Below are 12,927 nucleotides of genomic sequence, written 5' to 3'. Positions count from 1 at the left end.
TGTATATATTTCTCAGAGAAGAGAACAGAGCAGTAGATCTTAGCGTTAAGATGCCCCTGAGCACTACCACAGGGTTATACAGTGAAGCATTACTTTAAAGTATAATTAAGATGTTCAGGCCCTATCTTTAAGGACAGAAATTCTAAATATATTCCAAAAGTGCATCGGTAGGGTTAGCTTATCAAAGAAATATGAATTAGCTCAATCCATATAAATTGTTACCTGTGTGTCTTGGCTGTGTTCAGTTCAAAGATTTATATTGTATAGAATGAGCCTTTTGAAACTTAATGCACTTCAATCTAAGTATCTTTCACTTACTCAGTATGTTTGAAAGCTCCTTTCATGATTTTTCTTTCTTTTTTTAAATGTTTTTATTTTCTATATTTTTTGTTTACATTCCAAATGATTTCCCCTTTCTCGGATCCCCCCTCCCCATATGTCCCATAAACCTTCTTCTCTCCATCCCTTCTCCAATCACCTCCCTCCTTTTTCTCTGTCCTTATATTCCCTTCTCATGCTAGATCAATCCTTTCCAGGATCAGGACCCTCTCCATGCTTCTTCATGGGAGTCATTTGTTATGCAATTTGTGCCTTGGGTATTCAGGGCTTCTGGGCTAATTAGTATCCATTTATCAGAGATTGCATTCCATGTATATTCTTTTGTGATTGGGTTACCTCACTTAGGATGATATTTTCTAGATCAAACCATTTGCCTAAAAATTTTGTGAATTCATTGTTTCTAATTGCTGAGTAGTATTCCATTGTGTAAATATACCTCATTTTCTGTATTCATTCCTCCTTTGAGGGGCATCTGGGTTCTTTCCAGCTTCTGGCAATTATTAATAAGGCTGCTATGAACATAATGGAGCAGGTGCCTTTATTGCATGCTGGGGAATCCTTTGGGTATATGCCCAGGAGAGGTATAGCAGGGTCCTCTGGAAGTCTCATGTCCAGTTTTCTGAGGAACCTCCAGACTAATTTCCACAGTGGTTGTACCATCTTACAGCCCCACCAGCAGTGGAGGAGTGTTCCTCTTTCTCCACATCCTCGCCAACACCTGCTGTCTCCTGAGTTTTTGACCTTAGCCATTCTGACTGGTGTAAGGTGAAATCTCAGGGTTGTTTTGATTTCATGATTTTTCTTATCATGTGGGCTTAAAAGAATGAGGTCCAGGGCCAACACTGTGAGTTGTTAGGGTTTCTCAGGAGAAGATAATGTGTCTGTGAGAGAGGAGACCCAGACATGATTATAAGGGGAATCACAAGTCTCTGTCTAACTAGCAGCCAGGTAGGTTCATCATTCATATGGATTCCACAGAAGAAAGACACCCTAAAGATAATACAAGAAATATAGATAATATAATTTTGTCTCCAGACATGGTTTTGATTTTTTCAACACATCTTGGGGTTCAATCAAAATTAGAAAAGAACAATGAGAATAGATTTTATTTTTATTATCTAATCTAAATCATCAACTCAATGAATTTAGGGAATGTACCCACCAAAGCAAGTATATTACATGGTACCTGCTTTTTAAAAAATATTTTTATTTTCTATATTCTTTGTTTACATTCCAAATGATTTCCCCTTTCCCAGGTCCCCCCTCCCCATATGTCCCATAAATCTTCTTCTCTCTGCTTTTAGGCTGAGAGTGTTTTCACTTTTAAAGCACTCCAGACAAACAGAAAATTTTTGAACTAGTTGTTTCATGAATGGCGATACTAATATATAATGTTTTTATATCATTTTATCATGTCTACTCTTAAATAGTAAAAGTTCATTTTAGTCAATCTAAATTTAGTCAATACTTACTAAGTTCTGATACTCAACTAGTATACCAAATACGATGCCCTATGCTTAAACTACATTTTCAGACAGCTCTAAGTCTGAAAGTAAAAAAAAAAAAATGGTCTAGATTCAGTTACCAGTTCTCCTGGCCAGTCAGAGTTTGTCAAATATTTGTAAGTTTAATCTGTTCCATCCATAATGTTTGGGTTTGCTTAGGGGGCAGAAAATCAAGAAGATCGCTGGAGTCACTGCCTCACTTAGAAATTTCTAATTTTGTGCTTATCTGTGTTTCTCACAATCTCCAGGACATAAGGAAGACTTCCAAATAGAGCCAAATGAAATTATTTTCTTAAAAATCAGAAGGACTAGTAAGTTTATGACTTTCCTAAAAATTTAGACAAGATTTTCTCAGGAAAATACATATTATGAATCATAATGCAGAAAGTTCCCAATAATGCAAGAGGCAGAGACCAAAACCAGAATGGAAATAGAATAACACTGACCCAAGCATTTGGCTTACCTTTGCTGGAAATATGACAAACAGCTGTCCTGGCTTCATGACTTTCACCATTTCCATTGCACATGCCTGTTTCAAATGAGATTATTTGTAGTGTTTTTAAAAATCATTTACTATCTTAACTGTTTTAAAACGTTTATTTTTGCATTTTTTTTTAGCTTCTCCCTTTCCTAAAGAAAATGGTAAAGAAAAGTCATGTGAGAGGACACACAGTAATTGATGCAGAAAGAAACTTAGACACATATTATGACATTCTTAATTTTTGGAATTTCCCAAGTGGTCTTGGATTAAAGGTGAAAGTGGGAAGCTATTCTCTAAGTGCTCACCAGGGTCTACAGTTTTCTTTATTTGAACAGATGATACAATGGCCTATGGGGTTTACAACGGTGAGTTGTGACTTCTCTTACTGTTCTGACCTTTCATAAAAAGTAAGGTAATTCTCAGGATGTCATGATCATTGGACTCTCACTCAGTACCAATAAACTTTGAATTACCAGTAAAAATCTTCACATAAAAACAGATAACATAACTAACATATAATATAACTATTACTTATTCCTTGTTTGGATGAATGGATATGTTTATTTTAACTTTGTTAATGCCCAAGCATTTCTTTTAAAAAGAGTGTCTATTAGTTACTGCCTCAGAACACTGATAGGTTCATTTTGTTACCTAGATGAAGAAATTACATTAAGTAAAGTGACATTTTACTTTCCAAGCCTCTGAAAAGGAATAATTGCATGACAAGTGTGTGTGTGTGTGTGTGTGTGTGTGTGTGAGTGTGAGTGTGTGTCTGTGTGTAATGCTTGACTTGCTGCTTCATGTAAATTGTCCACAAAAGTAACTGAGGGGGGCAGGTTTTTTCGCTGACTCTGTGAGCATTCATTATATTGTGGGAAAAGGATGTTTTAAAAGCCAATGGAGGTGATGACAACATATTCATAGAGAAGAATTAGAGGGAAATTAGAGATCAAAGAATGTGGTTGCACACTTCTGTCACCTTTTCTTTCTGTGTGTGACAGTATCCAGTGAAATACTGACCTCGATTTTGTGGTGGTTTTTCTTATCTCAGGTAAGTGCATGTATAAATCTGCTCATAATGATATGTAAGATTTACTTCTATGATGAATCCAATTCCTGTAAAGTTGTCAGTCAACATTAACAACCACTTTCACCATAAACATTCTCCCTAGCAGCCAATAAGCATAAAGACAAGTTAAATCTGAATGAATAGCATTACTTCCTTGTACACTACTTCAAACACCTATACTTATCAATGTTTTCAGGAATTGGTCCAAAAGTTAAACATGTGAGCCATGTAACCCCAAACCTGATAAAATTAGTAATACCATCAACCATTAGCTTCAATTGTAAGTGTAAGCTGATGTAATTTGAAAATTAACTGCTCAATTATACTTACTAATTCTCTATTACTCAAAGCATTCAAAGAAGTCCAGGTATTTGCTAATAGCTTTTATTTCTCTTAGATTCCTCGGTCTGTGTGTAGTGAAAGCTGTAGGCCTGGATTCAGGAAAGCTGCCCAGGAAGGCAAGGATGTATGCTGCTTTGATTGTACTCCCTGTGCAGACAATGAGATTTCCAACGAGACAGGTAAATACAGGCTTACAAACAAGTTTCCAGATTGTCCTGGGAGTCTGCTGTACCTAAGCCAATGGGAAAAGACTGGAGATAAGTTAGAGAACATCTCTTATTCACTGATTAAAAAATTAAGCATTGCTATTAGTTGCATTTCCTTTTGAAATCCCACATTCTAGATACTGAAATCTTCCTCGACTTACATTGTTGACCCATTGTACATATTTTCCTCTGAACACTCACCTATCCCACCAATTAATGGTCTGTCTTATTTCACCATGGACACAGTGTTTTTGGAACCATTTCTTTATATTTTCAAACAGCATACAGTCACATGTAAGATTAAAATTTGAATTCCTCACGTCTTCTATTTATCATTATTTCCAGTACTGGGATTTTTGTTGTTGTTGTTGTTGCTGTTGCTGATGCTGTTCTTGTTTTTGTTGTTGTTATTGTTTTACACAGTAGGTGACTAAGCAGGTAGATTTGCTTTCTCCAGTACATATATTTTAATGTTTATTATTGCTAAGTTTACTTTGTTTTACTTATGTTATCTGTTCATTTAAAATGTTAGTCTCAAGCCAGACAGTGATGGAGGAAGAGATAAGCAGAATTCTGAATAGGAGGCCAGCCTGGTCTACAGAGTGAGTTCTAGTACATCCAGGGCTACTCAAAGAAACCCTGTCTCAAGAAACCAAAGAAACAAAGTGTGTCTCCCTTTTATTGAACATAGATTCTTTTCTCACACAATATACTCTGAATATATTTCCCCCTCCTCCATTTCTTCCAGATTATTTACCACCTCCTCTCTCATCCAGATCTACTTCTTATCTGCCTGTCATTAAAATTAAATATTTTTCTATAAGATAACAACAAAATATAATAAAATAAATAAATATACATATATATTATAATATAATAATACTTTTAAAAAAGCATCATGCTGAAGTTGGAGAAGAAAAGAGAGTAGTAAAATAAAAGTTCCAAGAGAACATTCAAGAATCAGAGAGTCACTTGCTTAGGAGTCACATAGAATCACTAAACTGAAAGCTTTCATCTACATGCAGATGACCCAGTACTGATTTGTTTAGACTATGATTCCTGCTTCATTCTTAGTGTTCATGTAAGCATTTGCATACATGAGTACACATGAAGCAACCCATGGCTTCAGACACATATGTAGCACATAATGGCTTTGTCAGTCATCAAAGGAAAGAAAGGCTCTTGGTCCTGTGAAGGCTCAATGCCCCAGTGTAGAGGAATACCAAGGCAGGGAGGTAGAAGTGGGGGCATAGGTTGAGAAGCAACCTCATAGAAGCAGGAGTATGGGGGATGTGATATGGGGTTTAAGGAGGGGAAACCAGAAAGGGACATAACATTTGAAATGTAAATAAAGAAAATACTCAATAAAAGAAAAGAAAAAATGTGGTTGAAAGAGTGAGCCTGGCATAAACTGATGTGCCCTGCACATATGTAGCTGAAGGGAGCTTGTTAATCATGTGGAGCCTAGAACAAGTGCAACACGGACTGTCCCACCATTCCATGTTCGATGAGTTGTGCTGTGCTATCTGGAGCAGTGTGAGTTTGCTGTCAGTTTTTGCAGAGCACCCTATTATCAACAGCCTGTTTATTTTGACATTTTTTGTTTTTATTTTTATTTTTTTGTTTTTGGTGGGGGGAGAGATTCTACTGCACCTTTTTAACCATCATCTCATATTCATAAAATCCAGTCCAAGTACTCTGAGCTTCATTTGTTGACCAGTGTCATTCTATTTCCCTCACTATATGGAAACTTCATTGGGATCACTTTCATATATTATAAGATGTTTCAATTGCATCAAGTTTCCATGTTGCTTCTTCAATTGCCTTTATTTCTAGCTGTTCTTGTCCTCATTCCCTCCCTCAATTCCATCTCCCCTCCCTCCTCCATGATCATCATATTTTTATACCCCTTGGCTCAGTCCACCCAGAAATTCTATCCTCCCATGCAGATCAATGAGACTGCCTAGTCCTTTCCTCTATTCCTAACCACTACAGTGTGTATCTTTATTGTAATCTATTTAAAAGCTAATATAAAGATATAAGCAAATACATACAATATTTATCTTTCTAATATTTCTATACCTTACTTGGGGTTTCTATTTCCATATATTTGCCTGCAAATGTCATGGTATCTTTTTTAATATCTGAGTATTAATATTCTATTAAGTAAATGCATTATATTTGCTTTATTCATTTTTCTGTTGGGGGACAACTAGGTTGTTTCCAGTTTCTAGATTTTGTAAGTAGAGCATGAGTGAACATGGTTAATCAAATGTCCCAATGGTAGGATGATGCATACTTTGAATATATTCCCATGAGCAGTTAAGCTAGATCTTGAGATAGACTGATTCCTATGTTTCCGCAGAAATGGCATTCTGATTTAATATTACTTGGTGATACCAATTATATTTTCTTACACATATGTACATATTTTAAGTAACTTCAACTGTACTTGTTTGCAAATACAACTCCTCAAATGAGCTCTCTATATAGCTCTTCATTCACATATTCCATATTGTATTCCCCTCTTCTCTCCATTTTTCATTTGATCTTCCTACTCCAGTCTCACATCCAATTCATTCATATCTATTCATTTTTCTGCTTCATTTCTTCACTCTCCTAGGCCATAACTTTATACCTAACACCAGTAGCTATAGGGAATTTTATCCTGCTGCATTAATACTTAACAGATAAAATCCTCTTATAAATGATTAGACCGCACTTTTGTCTTTTTTTTTTTTTTGTCTCCTCTTACTCAGGATGATTTTTTTGCACCTTTAATTTACCTTGTAAATTTCACAGCATGTTTAAGATCCAAGATTCACTCTCATTGTCCTGTTTCACTTGAATAAAAACAGTAAACTCAGCCGGGCGGTGGTGGCGCACGCCTGTAATCCCAGCACTCTGGGAGGCAGAGGCAGGCGGATTTCTGAGTTCGAGGCCAGCCTGGTCTGCAAGTGAGTTCCAGGACAGCCAGGGCTACACAGAGGAACCCTGTCTCTGGAAAAAAAAAACCAAAAACCAAAACAAAACAAAACAAAAAAACAGTAAACTCAAGATCATGTGATCAGTCTCCAAAGAAATTTATTTTGACATCTGACATGTGATGTACAAAATACTTTGGGAAATACATATAAAACATATTTATGACATCACCCATGATGAAGAAAAATATTTTCTGTATATATTTTATATATTATGTTAATTCTACACTTGGGTCACTTCTAACATTTCTCTAATGAATGTCACCCATACAGGTGAAGGTCTTTAAGCCTTAAAAATATGATAATAATCATTAACTCATCCATACCAATGTGTTTAAAATAAGAGCGTATTAACAGAATGTTTGACTCTTACATAGATTAATATAGAATCTTGTGACAACTAGGAAAAATGCAATAATGTCATGTAACTGAATTATTGAATGTTAGTTGAATATCTATGTAAATATACATGTCTTGAGCTACTGAAACTAAACACACTGATATGAAAACATTGCTAGTTCTTGGCCAGGATGTTCACAATAGAAAATTCTAGTATCAAAAGGAATTCAGTGAAAATAAATCTTGTACAGAGTAAGTGAAACCAAGGACCTGGATGTTGAGAATTGAGGAAAGATATTGAATAGAAACAGAAATGCTAAATCAACCATGTCTAACATCTAAATCATTAATCAGAATGTATTTAGATACTGAAAATTTTTATAAAAAAGTATTTCTCAGAAAAAGATTTGCATTACTTTGTCTTTCCATAATTTATTTTTTATTTGAGATGCCTCTATTGAAAATTCTCTGTTTAGCTCTGTATCTCATTTTTTAATTGACTTATTTTACTTGTTGCTATCTAATTTCTTGAGTTCTTGGTAAATTTTGCATATAAGAGCTCAGTTGAATGTATAGTTTGTGAAACTCTTTTTCCGTTCTCCAGGCTGCTATTTAATCCTATTGATGATATCTTTGACCTAGAAAAAGCTTTTTCATTTCATGAGCTTAAATTTATTAATTGGTGATCTTAGTCTTGGGCTATTGGTGTTCTCTTCAGAAAGTTTTCTCCTGTACCAATGAGGTCAAGGGAGTTCCCCATTTTATCTTCTATTATATTTATTTTGTCAGGTTTTATGTTGAGGTCTTTGATCCATTTGGACTTGAGCTGTGTGCAAGGTGATAAATATGGCTTTATTTTCATTTTTCTACATGCAGATATCCAGTTACACCATCACCATTTGCTGAAGATGCTTTTTCCATTGTATACTATTGACTTCTTTGTCAAATATCAAGTGTCCATAGTCATGAAGGTTTATTTTTGAATGTTTACTTATATTATTTTGAACACATGTCGGTTCTATGTCAGCATCATGCAATTATTACTACTATTGTTCTGTAGTATACATTGAAATCAGGGATGATGGTACTTCCAGTTTTTTTCTTGTGCAGGATTGTTTTACATATCCTGGTTTTAGTTTTTTCAGATGAAGTTGAGAGCTAGTCTTTTAATATCTGTAAAATTTGTGGAATTTTGGAGGGAATTGCATTCAATCTACAAATTGCTTTAACAAGATATGTTTATTTACTATGTTACTCCTCCTGGTACATGAGCAAGGGTAATCATTTCATCTTCTGAAATCTCTTTCTACCTCAATTTATTTCTTCATCAGAGGCTTAAAGTTCTTATCATACAGTTCTTTCACTTCCTTGTTTATAGTTACAGCAGGATATTTTATATTATTTGTGGCTACAGTAAAAGACGTTTCCCTAATATTTTCTTAGCCTAGGTACTGTTTGTTTAAAGAAGGGTTATTGAACTTTTTAAGTTTATTATTTTTATTCGATATATTTTTTATTTCCATTTCAAATGATTTCCCCTTTTCTAGACCCCCACTCCCTGAAAGTCCCCTCAGCCCCCTTCCCTTCCCCTGCTTTCCTACCCAGCCCTTCCCGCTTCCCTGTTCTGGTTTTGTCCCATACTGCTTCACTGAGTCTTTCCAGAACAAGGGGCTACTCCTCTGTTCTTCTTGTACCTCATTTGATGTGTGGATTATGTTTTTGGTATTCCAGTTTTCTAGGTTAATATTCACTTATTAGTGAGTGCATACCATGATTCATCTTTTGAGTCTGGGTTACCTCACTTAGGATGATGTTCTCCAGCTCTATCCATTTACCTAAGAATTTCATAAATTCATTGTTATTAATGACTGAATAATACTCCATTGTGCAGATAAACCGCAGTTTTTGCATCCACTCTTCTGTTGAGGGATACCTGGGTTCTTTCCAGCTTCTGGCAATTATAAATAGGGCTGCTATGAACATAGTGGATGTATCCTTATTACATGCTGGGGAATCTTCTGGGTATATGCTCAGGAGTGGTATAGCAGGATCTTCTGGAAGTGAGGTGCCCAGTTTTCGGAGGAACCGCCAGACTGCTTTCCAGAGTGGTTGTACCAATTTGCAACCCCACCAGCAGTGGAGGAGTGTTCCTCTTTCTCCACATCCTCACCAATATCTGCTGTCTCCTGAATTTTTAATCTTAGCCATTCTGACTGGTGTAAGGTGAAATCTCAGGGTTGTTTTGATTTGCATTTCCCTAATGACTAATGAAGTTGAGCATTTTTTAAGATGATTCTCTGCCATCCGAAGTTCTTCAGGTGAAAATTCTTTAACTCTGTACTCCATTTTTAATAGGGTTATTTGCTTTTCTGGAGTCTAACTTTTTGAGTTCTTTATATATATTGGATATTAGCCCTCTATCTGATGTAGGGTTGGTGAAGATCTTTTCCCAATATGTTGGTTGCTGATTTGCCCTTTTGATGGTGTCCTTTGCCTTACAGAAACTTTGTAATTTTATGAGGTCCTATTTGTCAATTCTTGATCTTAGAGCATACGCTATTGGTGTTTTGTTCAGGAACGTTCCCCAGGACCGATGTCCTCAAGAGTCTTCTCCAGTTTCTTTTCTATTAGCTTCAGAGTGTCTTGCTTTATGTGGAGGTCCTTGATCCATTTGGAGTTGAGTTTAGTACAAGGAGACAAGGATGGATCAATTCGCATTCTTCTGCATGCTGACCTCCAGTTGAACCAGCACCATTTGTTGAAAAGGCTATCTTTTTTCCATTGGATGTTTATAGCCCCTTTGTCGAGGATCAAGTGGCCATAGGTGTGTGGGTTCATTTCTGGATCTTCAATACTGTTCCATTGATCTGCCTGCCTGTCACTGTACCAATACCATACAGTTTTTAACACTATTGCTCTGTAGTATTGCTTGAGGTCAGGGATAATGATTCCCCCAAAATTTCTTTTATTGTTGAGAATAGTTTTAGCTCCCCTGGGTTTTTTGTTATTCCAGATGAATTTGGGGATTGCTCTTTCTAACTCTGTGAAGAATTGAGTTGGGATTTTGATGGGTATTGCATTGAATCTGTATATTGCCTTTGGCAAAATAGCCATTTTAACTATATTAATCCTGCCGATCCATGAGCATGGGAGGTTTTTCCATTTTTTGAGGTCTTCTTCCATTTCCTTCTTCATAGTCTTGAAATTCTTGTCATACAGATCTTTCACATGTTTGGTAAGAGTCACCCCAAGATACTTTATACTGTTTGTGGCTATTGTGAAGGGGGTCATTTCCCCAATTTCTTTCTCAGCCTGCTTATGCTTTGAGTATAGGAAGGCTACTGATTTGCTTGAGTTGATTTTATAACCTGCCACTTTGCCGAAGTTGTTTATCAGCTGTAGAAGTTCTCTAGTGGAGTTTTTTTGGGTCACTTAGGTAGACTATCATATCATCTGCAAATAATGATAGTTTGATTTCTTCCTTTCCAATTTGTATCCCTTTGACTTCCTTATGTTGTCTAATTGCCCGAGCTAGTACCTCAAGTACAATATTGAAAAGATAAGGACAAAGGGGCAGCCCTGTCTAGTCCCTAATTTTAGTGGGATTGTTTCAAGTTTATCTCCATTTAGTTTGATGCTGGCTACTGGTTTGCTGTATATTGCTTTTACTATGTTTAGGTTTGGGCCTTGAATTCCTGTTCTTTCCAAGACTTTAAGCATGAAAGGATGCTTAATTTTGTCAAATGCTTTTTCAGCATCCAATGAAATGACCATGTGGTTTTTTTCTTTGAGTTTGTTTATGTAGTGGATTGCCTTGATAGATTTCTGTATATTGAACCAACCATGCATCCCAGGGATAAAGCCTACTTGATCATGGTGGATGATCGTTTTGATGTGTTCTTGGATTCAGTTGGCAAGAATTTTATTGAGTATTTTTGCATCGATGTTCATAAGGGAAATTGGTCTGAAGTTCTCTTTCTTTGTTGCATCATTGTGTGGTTTTGGTATCAGCGTAACTATGGCTTCATAGAAGGAATTGGGTAGTGTTCCTTCTGTTTCTATTTCGTGGAATAGTTTGAAGAGTATTGGTGTTAGGTCCTCTTTGAAGGTCTGATAGAATTCTGCACTGAAACCATCTGGTCCAGTGCTTTTTTTTTTTTTTTTTTTTTTTTTTTTTTTTTTTTTCTTGGAAGACTTTCTATGACCCCTTATATTTCTTTCGGGGTTATGGGACTGTTAGATTATCTATTTCATTATGATTTAATTTTGGTATTTGGTATCTGTCAAGGAAATCGTCCATTTCCTCCAGATTCTCCAGTTCTATTGAATATAGGATTTTATAGTAGGATCTGATGATTTTTTGGATTTCCTCAGTTTCTGTTGTTTTATCCCCTTTTTCATTTCTAATTTAGTTAATTTGGATACTTTCTATGTGCCCTTTGGTTAGTCTGGCTAAGGGTTTATCTATCTTGTTGATTTTCTCAAAGAACCAGCTCCTGGATTTGTTGATTCTTTGTGTGGTTCTCTTTGTTTCCACTTGATTGATTTCAGCCCTGAGTTTGATGATTTCCTGTCTTCTACTCCTCCTGGGTGAATTGGCTTCTTTTTGTTCCAGGGCTTTCAGGTGTGTCGTTAAGCTGACAGTGTATGCTCTCTCCATTTTCTTTTTGGAGGCACTCAGGGCTATGAGTTTTCCTCTTAGCACTGCTTTCATTGTGTCCCAAAGATTTGGGTATGTTGTGCCTTCATTTTCATTAAATTCTAAAACGTCTCTGATTTCTTTCTTTATTTCTTCTTTGGCAAAGTGTCATTGAGTAGAGTATTGTTCAGCCTCCATGTGTATGTGGGCTTTCTGTTGTTTTTGTTGCTATCGAAAACCACTGTTACACCATAGTGATCTGATAGTAGGCATGGGATTAATTCAATCTTATTGTATTTGTTGAGTTCTGTCTTGTGACCAATTATAAGGTCGATTTTGGAGAAGGTATCATCAGGTGCTGAGAAAAAGGTATATTCTTTTGCTTTAAGGTGAAAAGTTCTATAAATATCAGACAAATCCAATTGGTCCAAAGCTTCAATTAGTTTTACTGTTTCCATGTTTAATTTCTGCTTTCCTTATCGGTCCATTGAGGAGAGTGGAATGTTGAAGTCCCCCACAATTATTGTGTTAGGTGAAATGTGTACTTTGAGCTTTAGTAAAGTATCTTTTGCGAATGAGGGTGCCCTTGCATTTGGTGCATAGATGTTCAGAATTAAAAGTTCTTCTTGGTGGATTTTTCCTTTGACCAGCAAGAAGTGTCCCTAAGTGTCTCTTTTGATGACTTTAGGTTGAAAGTCCATTTTATGTGATAGTAGAATGGCTACTCCGGCTCGTTTCCCGAGACCATTGGCTTGTAAAATTGTTTTCTGGCCTTTTACTCTTAGGTAGTTTTTGTCTTTGATATTAGGTGTGTTTCCTGTATGCAGCAAAATGTAGGGTCCTGTTTCCTTATCCAGTCTGTTAGTCTTTGCCTTTTTATTGGGGAATTGAGTCTATTGATTTTAAGAGATATTAAGAAATAGTGATTATTACTTCCTGTCATTTTTGATGTTCTTTTTATATTTGAGTGGTTATCTTCTTTTGGGTTTGATGAAGGAAGGTTACTATCTTGCTTTTTCCAGG

The 12,927-nt window shown here is 36.0% G+C and overlaps 1 protein-coding gene across 1 annotated transcript in view; it reads left to right on the top strand.

Annotated features, from left to right (window-relative positions):
- Positions 1–12,927, top strand: part of LOC127694106 (vomeronasal type-2 receptor 116-like) — a 48,984-nt gene that overhangs the window by 12,577 nt on the left and 23,480 nt on the right. The window contains exons 4-5 of the mRNA XM_052195558.1: positions 2,463–2,690; positions 3,792–3,915. Coding sequence (XP_052051518.1) covers positions 2,463–2,690; positions 3,792–3,915 — 352 coding nt within the window. The remainder of the gene's footprint in view (positions 1–2,462; positions 2,691–3,791; positions 3,916–12,927) is intronic.

This window comes from Apodemus sylvaticus, chromosome 1 (assembly GCF_947179515.1).
Source record: "Apodemus sylvaticus chromosome 1, mApoSyl1.1, whole genome shotgun sequence".
Taxonomy (NCBI): domain Eukaryota; kingdom Metazoa; phylum Chordata; class Mammalia; order Rodentia; family Muridae; genus Apodemus; species Apodemus sylvaticus.
This window is presented reverse-complemented; position numbering and strand designations above follow the sequence as displayed.